General features: G+C 45.0%; 1 protein-coding gene across 1 annotated transcript; it reads right to left on the minus strand.

Annotated features, from left to right (window-relative positions):
• Positions 1 to 626: 626 nt before the first annotated feature.
• Positions 627 to 839, minus strand: LOC118525901 (phosphatidylinositol N-acetylglucosaminyltransferase subunit Y-like). The gene has a single exon (XM_078061223.1). It carries the CDS (start codon positions 837 to 839, stop codon positions 627 to 629), a length of 213 nt encoding a protein of 70 aa, XP_077917349.1.
• Between the last annotated feature and the right edge of the window lie 15,883 nt (positions 840 to 16,722).

The raw sequence follows: 16,722 nt of genomic DNA on the forward strand, positions 1-16,722 counted from the left end.
AGGCCTGTCCTTACACTTTATACATATAAATTCCTTTTTTCTTTTTAATGGAAAAGTGTCATCTTATTTTATTATTACTAATGTAATCATTTGATGCCAAAGAAATGAAGGTAATTTTACAAACACAGAATGTTTGCAAGTACATAAAATTTCCATTTTATTGTAGTTTTCTATCACACTAGTTCAAATGCATTTCTCTACAACTACTCCAACATAACTCCTATGGAATTATTTCAGTCATCCTTAACATGTGACTCTGCCAAATACTTTGAATCTAAAATAAACATATAAAATTTTAATTATTAACTTCTAGATGAATGGGGTAAGAAAGTCATCAGGTCATGGTTGGGACTGTTAATTTCCAACAAGAAACTGTGTTGAAATGTTTCTTTTGATACAGTAGTTATAAATTAGAATTTTCAAAAAACAAGGGCAGAACAAAAGTACAATAAAAGAAACTTCTGCAGCTTAAGCCTCCCATAGTCCTAAACCTCTGAGAGAAGCAAGGCAAAGCAACTTTCCTGCAATTTAAGTGGGTTTCCAGTATTTCCATGTAGTTGAGCTTTCAGAGATGGATGCTCATGACATATCATTAATACATATATATCATCTTGGCTCTGGTTGTATTAATTATGCCAGAAGAGTTTAATACCCATCCAGGTCCAAAGGTGGAAGAACACAGAAACTGGTATGGTAATGGGCAGAAGCAGATCGTGAAAGCACAAGCTGGTTGTGTTGGTGCAATCTTGTGGGGAGTTTTCTTCCACGGAGGCTGCCAACAGTCCTGCTAGAGATACCAACGGAATGAGGGCAGTCACCGTAGGAAGAGACAGAAACATTCTTCTCCCCCACTTATTACCTGCCACTCTTTTAAAAATGTAAGTGGTATTAAGAAAATCTAGTCTGTGAGATGCCTGGGTGGCTCAGTTGGTTAGGTGTCTGCCTTGAGCTCAGGTCATGGTCCTGGGATCGAGCCCTGCGTGGGGCTCCTTGCTCAGCAGGGACCCTGCTTCTCCCTCTGCCCCTCCCCCTGCTCATGCACTCTCACTCTCTCAAATAAAATCTTTAAAAAAATTTAGTTGTGTGTGTTGTGGTTTTTAATTATGATCTAGTGCTGCTCCATTTCTTCTTATTATTTTAATGTGTCCTCCTAGCTGCCTGCGGTATCATATTAGGGATCCCATCAATAATGGGATAGGCTATTCCCAACTCTTCATTAATCAGTTCATTTGCCAATGCTTCATATCTGAGTGGCTTCTTGGGAGAGCAGGCGCACAGGAACTCAAGCAGCGCCTGGTCGAAGGCTCAGGGCTGGTCCCTGGTCCTCTCGCTCTTGTCTGTGGACGGCCGTGACCCCGAGGCGAGAAGGTACCTACGGGCGCCCACGAACTGTGGCACATGTGGATCCCACAGCGCAGAGGCGAGGCCAACCGCATGCTCCGCTCAGCATGCATGGTCTGGCAGGCCACAAGCACCCGGCTCGGCGCCTTCAGCCAGCCCGGCTGCTTCAGCCCATCCCTATATAGAAATTCCTTTATAGGAGGTAATTTTTCATAAAAAGTGTCAATATGAATATATCCGTGCGTGTTTGCTTGTTTATCAGTGTTTTTAGAGTCTGTTCAGATATATAGGTATGTGAATTCCTTGTAACTGTTGTATGTCCTGTTTCATCACCTGCACAGATCCTCTTTGATTTTGCCTTTCCCCTGTGGATGGACATTTAGGATGTACCTGAAGTTCCTCTGTTATAAGCAATGCAGCAATAATAATCCCCTGCCCAGCTGGAGGGCCATAAGGCAGCAGTCCGCTACAGTGGGGGGGAGTCTATCCATGCCTTTGTTTAGAATTTCTATTGAATGGTGTTAATTAGCAGAAGACATGCGTTTACTCAGTAACTGCTTTTGAATTCCACCCAATGCACCCCTTACTGCCTTCAGAAATGGACCGCTCCCTCCTTCCTCCTCTGTCTTCCTGGTAGATACTGAAAAGTGGAATTATATTTCAATGTTCATGAGCGTTGCCCAATGTTTGTTGCAAACTCCATTCCAAAGCTGATTTTTTTTTTTAAGATTTTATTTATTTATTTGACAGAGAGAGAGAGAGAGCACAAGCAGGGGGAGTGGCAGGCAGAGGCAGAGGGAGAAGCAGGCTCCCCACAGAGCAGGGGGAGCCCGATGCAGGGCTCATTCCCAGGACCCTGGGACCATAACCTGAGCCGAAAGGCAGTCGCTTAACCAACTGAGCCACCCAGGCGCCCCAACGCTGATTTTTTCCATCAGCCTTTAAAACACTTTTACATTTGATTTTCTTCATCTTCTCCCACCTGGCCGCCTCAGTCTCCTGTGAACTCTCTCTCCCTCTACCTAGCCCTCAGATGGGACTGTCCACAAATTTCTGAGCCCAGCTCTCTGATATCATTAGCTCCAGTATAGGTCGGTGAATCCCACCCATATCTGACTCCCAAGTCCACACCCTGGACCCCTCCCTGTGAATCCTGGATGGGCCCAGGGTATCTCTGTTTACAAACAAAACATTCCCAAATTGAACCTGGCATCCCCCTTTCCCCACCACAGCCCTACCTCCCTTTACTGCTGCTTCCCCATCTCAGGTAGGGGCAGGGGCAACTCAGCCACTTTCACCCTTGACCCACTGTCTTCACAGCCCTGTGCCCACCATCTTGCCTGGTCTGTGACTTAGGTTGTTTTTGTTTTTTGTGGTTTTTTGCAGATGACAGGATTGTTTTTTTAATTTATGGTTTCCCAGTTATTGTTTATTTTAAATTCAATTAATTAATATATAGTGTGTTATTAGTTTCAGAGGTAGAGTTCAGTGATTCATCAGTCTTATATAATACCCAGTGCTCATTATATCACGTGCCCTCCTGTCTATCACCCCTTTATCCTATCCCTCCACCCTCCACCCCTCCAGCAACCCTCAATTTATTTCCTATGATTAAGAATCTCGGGACACCTGGGTGGCTCAACTGGTTAAGTATCTGCCTTTGGCTCAGGTCATGATTCCAGGGTCATGGGATTGAGCCCCGTGTCAGGCTCCCCACTCAGCAGGCAGCCTGCTTCTCCCTCTCTCTCTCAAATAAATAAAACAAACCTTTAAAAAAAAAAAAAGTGTCTCTTATGGTTTGTCTCCCTCTCTTTGTCTTGTTTTATTCTTCCCTCCCTTCTGCCATGATCCTGTTTTGTTTCTTAAATTCAACTTATGAGATCGTATGATAATTGTCTTTCTGATTGACTTATTTCGCTTAGCACAATACCCTCTAGTTCCATTCACGTCGTTGCAAATGGCAAGATTTCATTTTTTCTGATGGCTGAGTAGTATTCCATCGTATATATGAACCACATCTTCTTTATCCATTCATCAATCGATGGACATCTGAGCTCTTTCCATAGTTTGGCTATTGTGGACATTGCTGCTATAAACATTGCAGTGTATGTGCCCCTTCGGATCACTACATTTGTATATTTAGGATAAATACCCAGGAGTGCAATTGCTGGGTCATAGGGTACCTCTATTTTCAACTTTTTGAGGAATCTCCATCCTGTTTTCCAGGGTGCCTGCACCAGCTTGCATTCCCACCAATAGCGTAGGAGGATTCCCTTTCTCTGCATCCTCACCAACATCTGTCATTTCCTGACTTATTAGTTTTAGCCATTCTGACTGGTGTGAGGTGGTATCTCATTGTGGTTTTGATTTGTATTTCCCTGATGCCAAGTGATATTGAGCATTTTTTCATGTGTCTATTGGCCATTTGTATGTCTTCTTTGGAGAAATATCTGTTCATGTCTTCTGCCCATTTCTTGATTGGATGATTTCTCCTTTGGGTGTTGAGTTTGATAAGTTCTTTATAGATTTTGGACACTAGCCCTTTATCTGATAAGACATTTACAAATATCTTCTCCCATTTTGTCGGTTGTCTTTTGGTTTTGTCAACTGTTTCCTTTCCTGTGCAAAAGCTTTTTATCTTGATGAAGTCCCAATAGTTCATTTTTGCCCTTGCTTCCCTTGCCTTTGGAGACGAGTCTAGCAAGAATTTGCTGTGGCCGAGGTCGAAGAGGTTGTTGCCTGTGTTCTCCTCTAGGATTTTGATGGATTCCTGTCTCACATTTAGGTCTCTCATCCATTTTGAGTCTATTTTTGTGTATGGTGTAAGGAAATGGTCCAGTTTCATTCTTCTGCATGTGGCTGTCCAATTTTCCCAACACCATTTGTTGAAGAGAAAATCTTTTTTCCATTGGATATTCTTTCCTGCTTTGTGTGACTTAGGTTCTTGTCTGTAGTTTTAAAAACAAGTCCACAATTCTCCACCCAAAGGGCCATCTTCTAGCCCAGGCCACCTTCCCTCCTACCTAGGTCACCCACACAATCTCCTAGCCAGCTTCCTGCCCCAGACTTGCTTGCGAACTTCAGCCATTGTCCCCCTTGTCTCCAGAGCTTCCTTCCACACCACACATCTGACTGCAGCAGTCAACCCTCTCCATTTGAGCATGGAGGCCTCATGATCTCGTTTCCACTCTCCTACCCAGCATTGTCTTCTCCCCTCTCCCCCGGTTCTAAGCTCCAGCTGCAGATAACCAGAGAGGCCCCCCAAGTTATGACTTCCTTAGGCACCCTCCTCCCCTCAACCTACAACACCCTGCAGACCCTCTTTGTCAGTTCCTCCTCATCCTTCCTGTCCCTCTTAAAGACAGCGTCCTCTAGGGAGCCCTCCCAGCCCCACCCTGTCCAGAGAGTAGGTTAAGATCCGAATGTAGGGGCCTTGAGGTCTGTTAGAGGCTGACCAGGAGTCACTGGGGGTTGGCTGGCGGCCGTTGGGCACTGGCTGGGGGCCGTTGGGGATTGGCTAGAAGCCTTTGAGGGCTGGCTGGGGACCGTTGGGAATTAGCAGGAGGACTTTGGGACTGGTTGGGGGCCATTGGAGATTGGCTGGAGGCCTCTGGGGGCGTTCTGCCGGGGATTGGCCAGGGTATTGGGATTGGCTGGATTCCGTTGAGGGCTGACTGCGTGCCGTTAGGGATTGGCTGGGAACCGGTGGGGATTGGCCAGGGTCCGTTGGGATTGGCTGGATTCCCTTGGGGGCTGACTGGGTGCTTTTGGGGTGCCGGCTGGGGGCCGTTGGGGATTGTCCAGGGATCTTGGGCCGCGGGCAGTTGCTGCAAGCGCTGAGGGAGGGAGGCCGGGCTTACACCCAGGGTGGGTCTCCTGAGACAAACAGGGCTGGAGGGTGGGGACCCCCGCCCGCCGGCGCCCTGGACCCGGAGTGAGGAGGAATCCAACGGGAGCCCCCAGCCTCCGACGCCCCGGGCGGATGAGGGAGCACTGCGGCGCCCCGGAGCGGCCTGCTGGGTCCGGCCCTCTGCGGGCGGCCGGGCGAGGGCGCCCCCGCTGCGAGGAGCAGGTCTTTTGGGGCGGGGAGGCCGAGCCCCCTGGCGAGTCGTCCGGGGAGTCGGGACCGCGCGGCCCTCAAATCGCCCGCAAGTCCCCGGCGGCCACTGCCCGGAGCCCGGAGGCGCCCGGCGGCCGCCCGCTGCACCCGCGGGAGCGGCGAGGGATGTGGGACTGCGCTCAGTTTCCCGTCTTCCTGTGCCTCTTTCCCGACCTGTTCGAGCACAGGCTCCAATTTTAGAGGCTGTGGAAGAGAGAGCTTAGCCCAGGCCTGCTAGCAGGGCCTTTACCTGGCACGGGCTCTTGCCAGTTCTGGCTAAGGGTGAGTGCGCGGGAGGTCTCGCCGGCCGCCCTGCCCGGTGCTCACTCACTGGCTGTGCGCTAATGGCTGAAACCCTGAGCGCCAGGGCTGACCTCGGTGACTTAGATCCTGTGAGCCTGTGAAAGCCCTGAGCTGTCCTGACCCCCAAGACGCAACTCCGGAGGGAAGATTTCTCCATGTCAGGCTGAGATCAGATTTGTCCGCTTTTACCCAGAGCTTGTCGACAAAGGCTTTGACAGACACACGGTTGGGCTGTGCGCTTCGCCACTAGATTTAGGCACCGTGGAGGTAGGACAAGTCAGCTTCCTACACCCACACAGCTGAAACAGACAAATGCATACAGGTAAGCAAGGATGAGAGAATTAGGAAGGCCTGGTTGTGATGATAGCTGTACCCCCTGTAGTTGGTCCTTTCATAAAGATGTCCTTTGTCCTTGAACAATCTCAGGTACACATTGTATCCATGCATGTGTGAGAACGTCATAGAAAATGCGTTTCTTTCATTGTGTGAGGTGATAGCCAATAAGTGCCAGGAGGGTTACAGGTGATTTTAACTAAACTGCCTCAAACTAGTCCTGGTTATGCATGCTAGATGACTGCGGGCTTCTATTCCAGCTTTAACTGTCCTGCTGCCAGTAGACTGAGCTTGACAAAAGATAACAGCTACAAAAAGTGGGAAACTCATCCAGTGACTTTATTCTTATAGGGGTCAACTCTCTTCCAGAACCTACTTACTTTTGGGTTTTGTTTTGTTTTGTTTTTTGTATTTTCCGGCAACAGTTTTTTTATATTTCCTCCTGAGTTTTTAGTGTTTATCCATGGGAGATTGATAGGAGCTGCTTGGCCATTACAAGAGCAGATCCAATCTGTTAACAAAGTTCTAAGAAATATGAGTGAAATTTCATGACTGACCCTTAACCTAGAGACTGGACTTGCATAGGAAGGAACACCCTATAGGTGTTCAGAATATGTTTAGGACCCGTCGCTGGAAATACCCTTTGGAGCCAGCTTAGAACTCCTAGAACCTGGTCTCATTCCTATCGAGTCCATTTCCATTTTCCATCCCGGGTGGTAATATGCAATTTGATTGCCCTTTTATTCATCTCACGGATTCCAAACTTCTTTCAGTCTGTATCAGAAATTCAGTTCACTCTCTTATAAGGATTTCCCACCTTGGAAAATATTTCAAAGCCCCTTGAGCTAAGGGCTTTGGGGAGGGGGAGCACCCAAGAGGAGTTCCAGAGTGGTAATAAGCTATGACCTCCCAAGTAAGGTGGCCAAGCTCCTGCCCAAGGGGATTGTTTAGAAGGCAAGAACAAGAACTCAATTAGATTTATCCGGGTTGCTTCACAAAAGCAGACTTCAACCTGGAATGTGTACAATATGCACCAGGTTCTTTGTACAGAATTAAATCGGATATATTCTTGCTGAATTTTTCAGTCTTATATTTAAGGTTCTGGTTTCCTGAACAACGGTAGATGGCATTTTCTACAGTAGCAAGTGTTTGGGGTCTGTGCCATGGTAAATAATGTACTAGTTTGGGTTCTAGAAGGTTCGAATAAAATGAAATCATCTAAGAGAGAAGACAAGAAAAAGCAACAAGCAGCTTGTTCACACTGAGAGTAGGATTCTTCCGGGCCTGCTCAGACAACTGGAACTGCGCTGGTGATGACAATATGTCCCTCCCAGCCTCAGGAAGGCCCCGTGGGAAAGACGCCCATTTCCCACGGTGCCTTCTCATTGAGAGTGCCCATCTGAGTTGGAGGAAGTCCTCTGCGATATTGAGCCCCTGGGACTGCCCATCACTGGCAAGATGCAGGGGGTTCAAAGCAATTCCTTGTGAATCTGTCACAAAAGGGGACCTTGGAGCTGTCTCCTGGTGGAACCCTTGTGAGGCTGAGAATCCTACCGACAGGAGAGAAGCCATGTTTTAAGCACCTGGGTCATGTTCTGGTCCTGAGCGCCAGTTCTCAGATGGTGGAACAGGCACAGATCTTCACCAAGGTTTGGAAAAGTACTAGCCAGGAAGCATTTCATAGGCAGAGTGCCACTGCCCTCCCGTGGTTAACAGAATGACTGACCGTGATCTGTCAGGTGCCCAGCTTCCCTTTGTGGATTTAGATGAATGAAAGCCATACATTCCTCTATTTTCCCATTTAATTTAGATGGTAGTCTCTATTATAGGCATGGGTAAGGTGAAAGATATAAATTCTTTGAAATGTGAAATGGAAGGTTTTTCTCAAGTACTGTATCTTTAATTCATAAACTTACTGTTTTACAGGAAAAAAAGTGGTATAAATATCTCTGCTTTTTGGCACCCTCACATAATAAATGTCTTTTTGTCTTCTTTCTACATGACAAGGTAAATTCCTGGAGGGTAGGGAATGTTTCTAGTTCTTTGTCAGATCCCATGTTCCTAGCTCAATGAAGAGCACATGGTTTCCAGCAAATATTGTTGAATAACAAAATTACAAGTTGTAAGAGTTTATGTTATGTTTCTCTTTATTTTTGCAGCAAACGTGGCAGGCAGTGGCTTTTTTATTTGATTATCTTATGCATAGATTATTGTTGGCAGAAGGGACCTTATGCCACCTAGACCCACTTCCCCCTGCATGAAGGAAGTCTTGCAGCCTCTTCCTGGATATTTGAATCAAAGCAGGTCAGTAACTGCTTTTTACCTAGTTGAAATGCAAAGAAACATCACCAAGATAAAATTTTCATTAATCAGATTAACAAAGATCAGTAATTATTGTGGGTGATGAGAAATTGAACTCTGCATTCTCTTTTGATGCTACTAAAAATGCAATTTAAGAACATGTAATGATTTTATTTTAAATCCTTAAAATGTCCCTGTCATTTGATCCAGCGAACTACAAGGATGTTCATGATGCTATGTTTATGAAGTAGAAATTCTGTAAAATATAGGAAAATAAACATATAAACTATTTGGTAGCCAACAGTTTATATTATAGAGCTAACATATACAATAGGTACATACCTATAATATCATGGAGAAATGCTTATTGTAAATTCTATAGGGAAAAGTCAGTTGGCTATTATTGTGTCTATAATTACTTACTCTTGCCTAATTGCATTGCCTGATAAGGTCCTTGCTATGATACAAAGGATTGGTGATAGTGGGCATCCATATCTTCTTTCTGTAGTGAAATGCTTCTAGAATTTTTCCATTGTATCATTTGTCTATTGTTGAATAACAAGCTTTCTTAAAGCAAAGCTACTTGAAACATTTCTTTTGCTCACAGATACTCAAGTTTCCACAGAGCTGGACAGGAATGACTTTCATCTGCTCCATATGGCATCCACAGAGATGGCTCAAACTGAGACTGGACAATCCACTTTCAGTACGGATCACTCACATGGCTGGCAAGTTAATGCTGGCTGTCGGTTGGCAGTTTGGCTGGTCTGGGGTCTGGGAGCAAGGGGCCTTGCTTCTTCTCCAAGTGGGCTTCTCAGATTCTTGGGCTTCTTCACTGGACAATGGCAGAGTTCCCAGAACAAATGTCCCAAGAGATCCAAACCAAAGGCACTTTCATGCTCTGTCCTTGGAAATCACACAACATAGTTTCCACTGTTGCTTAGTAGTTGAGGGAATCCCAAAGTTTCACTCAGATTAAGAGGAGGAGGACAAAGATTCCATCCATGAGGTAGTGGCAAGGTTGTATGGGATGAAAGACATTCTTTTTTGTTGTTGTTGTTAAAGATTTTATTTATTTATTTGACGGAGACACAGAGAGGGAACACAAGCAGAGAGAGTGGGAGAGGGAGAAGCAGGCTTCCCACAGAGCAGGGAGCCCCATGCAGGGCTTGATCCCAGGACCCTGGGATCATGACCTGAGCCAAAGGCAGACGCTCAACGACTGAGCCACCCAGGCGCCCCGATGAAAGACATTCTTAAATTCTAGAGTTGATATTTTAACCTCTTTCATTAACAAAGACATTGAAACACTTTATCTTCAACATGCCCCCTCTGTTCTTTGTATATATTTTATTGAATGCTTTTTTTCTTTTTCTAAGAAAAGATTTTATTTATTTATTTATTTGAGAGGGAGGAAGAGGGAGAGAACATCTGAAGCCGAGTCCCTGCTGAGCATGGAGCCCAGTGCTTGGCTCGGTCCCTCGACCCTGAGATCATGAACTGAGCCGAAACCAAGTTGGATGCTCAACCGACTGAGGCACCCAGATGCCCTTTTCTTTTTTTGGTTTTTACCCCATAAATTGGATGCTAATGTATACCACCAAGGAATACATCTCTAAAGAATATAGTTTCCCTTTGTCTGTATTTGAGCTTCTTACAAATGGAATCACATATTAAGAATAATTTCTGTTACCACTTTCTTTGCCCAAAGCTATGTTTTTGAAACTGATGCATGTCATTTTGTGTAGCTGTGCTTTGTTCATTTTCATTGTTGCCTGGCACTCTGTGATGTAAATATATGACAGTTGATCAACTGTGCTGTAGGTGGACCGTTGACCGTTTCCAGGGTTGCTGATTAACATTCTTGTCCACATATCGTAGTGCAAATGTGCATGAGTTTCTTTGGCGTATATCCCGAACAGGGATATTAGAGATGCTTATGTTACTAAATAATGCCAAACTGTACCAATGTATACTCCCACTAGTCAGTAGGAGAGTTCCTGTTCCAAAGCCCTGTTAACCATAATCTGATTTTGCCAGATTTTTTTCTTGTTTATGGTAGCTTTGTAATGGAAAACAACACCTTAATCCTACCTTAATCTCACCTTCCTGCATGCCATCTTCCCAAAGAGTTAAGAAAGTTTTCCCCTAAAAAGTTTGCCCCTTCCGTTGCATAGCTCATAACTGTTTGACTTGGTTGTACAGAAATATTTGGCTGAGTATATGGATACCAAAGATAGAATGTGCCTGTATTAGCAAAACTCTGGATCCTTCCATTGCTGCTTTACAGGCTGGCCAGATTTAGCTGGAATTCTTGTCTCTCTCATGACTTTGCTTAAAGCAGTCAAAAAATTGTCAACATAAGCCATCATTCTGGATCTTTCCTACCATTTCCCTAATGCTACAGATTTGGTCAAATTATAGTCTACCGTCCAAAGTAATGCAGGCCTCGAAACCTGACCAAACATTCTACCACCATGTAATTTGAGGTACCAGCTTCTCAGCCTATGCCCAGCTATAGAAGTCAGGGGAGCTATTACTATGGAAGAAGGGAGGATGGACATTGGTGGACCACCAGCAATGGGTCACAGCTTCCACCAGCATCACTTTTTCCCCCCTTATTAACTTTATTTTTGTTTTCTGGAAATGTCCTTATATTGTCCTAGTTCTTGGATAAGAGAGCTGGGTTGACCATTCATTTTTCTCCATCAACTGTCTTCGGTCACTCTTAATGGGGAATAATCAGGTGTTCTTTTTCTCCTTGGCTGCTTTCAAGAACACTTTTGTTTTTGGTGTTTCCTTGATTCCTCAACAATGTAAAGGATAGGTTTTTAAAAACTGATCCTACTTGGGGCACCTGTGTGGCTCAGTCAGCTAAACATCTGCCTTCAGCTCAGGTCATGATCCCAGGGTCCTCATCAGGCTCCCTCCTTGGTGGGGAGCCTGCTTCTCCCTCTCCCTCTGCTGCTCCCCTGCTTGTGCTCTGTCAAATAAATAAATAAATGTTTAAAAAAGAATTGATCCTACTTGGTACACAGTGGGATTCCTGAATTTGTGGATTCGTGAGAATTTCAGAAAGTTTTCAGCCTTTTCTCTTTGACACTGACTGTCCTCATTCTCTCTCTCCTGCTGCAATTCCCAACTAGATGTTTGACTTTCTCATTTTACCCTCTGTGTATCTTCTCTTTCTGATTTTCTGTCCCTCTGTCTCTGTCTCCTTGTAATTTTTTCATGTTTTTCTAACTTTTCTCCAAACTTCTCTCCAACAGTGTCTTATTGTTAAATCTGTCCATTATATTTTAAATTGTGATATTTCTTCATTTCTAAATTGCAGAGTATTAATAGACATTGTTTTGAAACACCAGTTTACTTAACACAATTATATCTATATGAAATGATATACACTAATACAAAAAAAAAAAAAATCCTCTATTAGGGATTCTGAAACAAATGTCAAACCAGCCCATTCATTCCCTCAGGCTTGAAAGCCTCTGAGGCCCTGAGAAGAGTCCTATGTATGGATGGCCATGATGGTCTGGAGGACTACTTTTAGCTTAAAGCTGTAACTTTGTCTTGCAAATCATAAATGGAAGACACCTTTGGGTTGGGATAGGGTATTGGATAGAAGGAAATGCAGAGGTCAGTGGCTGAGGAGGTAGTGGAAGGACTTTTGGTGGGGACATGATGGTGGGCACTTCTGGCAATGTTGGGTGCTCTTCGTCCCAGTGTGAACTGAGCCAACCACCCACGGAGAGGGAAGAGTGCTCCTTGGGACATTGTCTTCCAGTGAGGGTACAACAGGGGGCGGAACTGGGGGTAGATGTCTATGCAGTTAGAGATTATTTTTCTGGTTTCCAACTCATTTCCAGAATATCTAATATCCAGAAATATCTAAAGGAAAAGGGAAGGAAAAAATGTAGGTGACTTTTCTGTGGGGCAGACAGGGGAGATCTACACCTTTCACACAGCATGGGCTCCAAGAGACTCCAGGGCCTATGGTAAAGGCCCCCAGCTCCCCGAGGGTAGACCTCTCTCAGCTCTACTTGGTGAGACTGGGCTGAGACTCCTCCTTTCAGGTTTGTTTCTTCACTCTCTTGATTCTCCCCAATAATACTTTCCATTTGCTTCTTTCTATAGCTTAATGCCTATGATTCTGTTTTAGACATCTTCTCCATGTTCCCATCATCCTCACTTCTGTTCCCATAGAAAATGGTTTCCTTGTTAACTAATTACTTGCGTCCCCAATCAAAATATAGGTCACAAGGTCACAAGCTTTGTTTTCATTCACTACTCTATCCCCAGTGCTTAGAATGTTTGGCCTAGAGTATGTCCTTAATAAATATGTTGAATGTTGAATTCTTATTTTACTTGAGATTCTTTGCAGAGATAAAATTGGGTAATTCTTGGGTTATTCCTAAGTGAACCCTGCTGCACTTAGCACCAGAAGTATGACAGGTTCTGCTCTACTGAATGACTACAATGTGTGGCATGTAGGTTTGGAGCGGGCTTTTCATGGATGGAATTTAATAAGGTCATGATTGCTCAGGCAGAGTCAGAAGCCCCATGGCAATAGTGACATTTACCATTTACCACTGGATATCTATGTTACTTAGAATATGGATTAAGCTGTTACAACAGGATTCCTAATAGTGGCTTCTTAAAGAGTACAATTTAAAATATCTTGAGTGTCTAGGAATAAATTTACCAAAAGATGTGCAAAACCTCTTCAGGAAAAATTATAAAATTTCACTGAGGGAAGGACATAAAATGAGAAACTGGCAAGAAATATAGGTTGTTCATGGATTGAAAAACTCAATGTCAGTCAATACTGCTCTAAATTATAGAATCAATACAATCCCAACTGGATTTATAGTGGAACTGTACTGATTAAAAAATGTATATAACAATGCAAAATGATCAAGAAGAGGAAGGGAGGAGGATTGCCATCCCTATTGCCATGATAGGTTATAAAATTCTAGTAAAGAGGAAGAACAGTGTGGCATTGGCCCAGGGACTGACTCCTAGAGCGGTGGTAGAATAGAGAGATCAGGATCAGACCTTGCATCGACAGCCCCTAGATTTTGAGAGGCAGCAGTTCTGAGCAGTGAAGAAAGGATGGTGTTTTCACTACAAGGTACTGAGGGTTGTGGTGGTGTTTTCATAGGATTTTGTATACTATTGTGAAACCATCTGACATTATCTGAAGTTAGAGTAGAAGGCCACAGTGGGGAAATTTTGGTGCACCAGGATCTATCAAAAACATTCAAAGTAGTTCTGTTGATAATGGTCAGAACGTGGCAACAACCCAAATGGCCATTGCAGGATATTGATATCATGGATGATTCTGTAGGAACATGGCAACTGGATTGAAAAGCACAAAAATAACACTGAAGGCAAGAAGTAAATCACACAAGGTGCGCCTGGGTGGCTCAGTCACCAACTCTTGATTTTGGCTCAGATCATGACTCAGGGTTGTGAGGTTGATTCTCTCTCTCTCTCCCTCTGCCCTACCCCCCCCCAAAAAAATTAAAAATTAAAAAAAGCAGCAAATGACACAAGAAAATATGCTAGGAATACATTTATAGGAAACTCAAAAACAGGGAAACTAAACAATTCTTGATTGAAAGGGCACTTAGGTAAATCAAGTGAACCAAGGGATTGCAGGAGAGGAACCCTGCGACTACAGGGGCAAGCAAGGAATAGGAGGCTCACTTGACAACTTTCTCAGGTCCTGGTACCTTTCTATTTCAAAACCCATGTAATGATTACAGAGGCTTTCATTTGATTCTTATTTTTCTAGAATATACAAATATATCTTTTGTAGTCATCTGCATACATCATGCATTTTACAATTAAAAATTCTTTTTAAATTATGCACTAACAAAAGACAATGTGATACATAGAATGAATGTTTGCTACATGCCAGGATCCAGGCTAATTGCTGTGCATAACAATCTCTGAATCACAACCCCATGATTATCCCCATGCTGGGGCCACTTGGGCCACTGGAAGACATCTCTTGCCCAGAGCCCCACACGAGGAAGGAGCTAGGCAGGGCTTGCTTTCAACATCTCAGGCATAGCTGATTCCCAAGTCTGCTCTGCTATCTGCCTCACTCATAGCACATGATGTCCAGGGTAATGCAACAGCCAGAGTCCTTTCACAGGTCACTGGGTGAGGGTGTCCTTGGTGCGGGGCCATGGCCCCCACCAGACCCAGTCTCACCCACCCCCTCACCAGAAGACCTCAACCCCAGCCAACCTTGGGGACTGTAGCATGTCCCTGAAACACCGTGTGAGATTAAGGCTTTGACATAGGGGAACAGACTGTTAACACCCTAGGGAAGTTTTAGAGCAGGTGATGCAGCTGCCTGTGAAGTGAGCCCTGTGCTGCCAAATAATGTGCAAGAGTGGGCACCTCAAGCCTTGTTGGGAGCCTGAGGCTCGCCAAATGGAATTTAACCCTCCAGCTCTTTCTTAAATGCTTTGTAAATCTCTAAGACTTAGTATTTTTTTTCAAAGATTTTATCAGAGAGAGGGAAGGAGGGAGAGAGAGAGAAAGAGGGAGAGAGAGAGGGAGGGAGAGAGCACTCAAGGGGGTAGGGGCAGGAGGAGGAGAGAGAGAGAATCCCAAGCAGACCCCATGCCCAGCATGGAGCCCAATGCGGGGCTCAATCTCACAACCCTGAGATCACGACCTGAGCCAAAATCAAGAGTCGGATGCTTAACTGACTGAGCCATTCTTAACCACTTTCTCTGTTCACTCAGAGTACTCACTCACTAGTATCTACCAAGCGTCAAGTTCTGTGTTAGGCTGAATTCAGCGGGGATGCTGATTTGCCTTTGTACTGGGATGTACTAAGAAACGTGTTCTATGGAAGGAGAAGCCCCCAACGTATTTAGGAAAGCAGAGGGAGAAAAGGGGGAACTCTACAAAACTGGATGGAATTCAGTTTCTGTAAGTTTAAAAGACAAAACCCAAGAAGTGCATCAAGAGCTGGAAGCTGTGATAAAAACAAGAAAAACCTTAAGCTGGACATTTCTTCTTATGGTATTGTTTCCACAATAAAGAGGAAAAAAATCATAAGCCATATGTTACTCACAGCACTTTCCAAGATCAGGTGGGACAAGAGAACTGAGTTACTGCGTCCTGGAAGACTGTCCTAGTGTGAACAGAGGTGGGAGAGGTGCCAAGGGAAAAAAAGGAGGTGGCCCCCTCGGCCAAATCAAATGCAGGGCAGGGGAGGGAGGGAAGGTCCTCCTCGCTCCAGCAGTCCCCGGGAAGATCAAGGCTGCTAACACCCATGGGGGAAAGCTGCCAGTTGCAGGGTGGACACCTGGAGGGGGACATTAATTTGTCACGTAGATTAAGCAGGCCTTAGGGACTAACCATCAGGTAGGTACCATCGAGCCGAAACAAAGTGAGTTTGGATTGGTTAAAAATGCCTATTCCAGTTCGTGCTGGCGTAAAGGTACTGGCTCTGCAGCCAGGGGGCAGCTGTGTTGTCCCAGAGTGGTGTGGCTTCTGTCTGGGCCACCTTGTGGTCCCCAATTGGAGCAGAATCTCAGCAGCTGTTGACAAGAGAAACGGGATCAAATAATTCTCCTGGAGGCAGGAAGAGGGTGTGAAGCCCTGCGTAAGCTAAACCCAGGTGGGTAAGATCTGTGAAAAATTCCACTTCCATCTCCTGGCTGCATCACACTGGGCATAAACCAACCATGCCAGGAGAGGCCAGCTGGTGCTCTTAGCTCTGAACTTAAGTTTAGGAACTTAGATTCTAGGAAAAAAAGAAGCCTGTTTGTGGAACTACCGTGTGAATGCCAGGAGACAAGTGCCCGAGCAAGGAGCAAAAAGAAACACAGCAAGGGCTCTAGTTTGGAGGTCCTGGCCACTAGCACACACAGCTTGAAGCAGGGATGGGTGTCAGCCTTTGATGCCAGCATTATTTTCCAGAATACAGATTAAGTTGCCAGGAAATGCCAGTTTTCCTCTCGTTCCCCTCCACCCCAAAACATACTGATAGGCTGTTAAATGAGGTACACCTCTCCCCAGCTCCCAATTTTCTTTCTGGTCCTCCTCATGCATCTCATCCCTCCCTCCAGCCATCCTGATTCCAGGAATTAACTGGTGTTAATGACCATTTGCAGCACTACAAAGTGCTATGCGTTCAAGGCCTAAGCACATTGGAGCTTTACAGTTTTATGGTAGAGGCATCCAAACTTGTTCTGCACAGAGCCAGTGCAGAATCCCCATGAAGCCAATGATGCTTGAGCTATGGGGTCCCTTCACTACTGGAAGTGGCCCTGGGAATCAGGTCACATGGATATTTATAGCTCTTCCAAGAG

This window comes from Halichoerus grypus, chromosome 1 (assembly GCF_964656455.1).
Source record: "Halichoerus grypus chromosome 1, mHalGry1.hap1.1, whole genome shotgun sequence".
Taxonomy (NCBI): Eukaryota; Metazoa; Chordata; class Mammalia; order Carnivora; family Phocidae; genus Halichoerus; species Halichoerus grypus.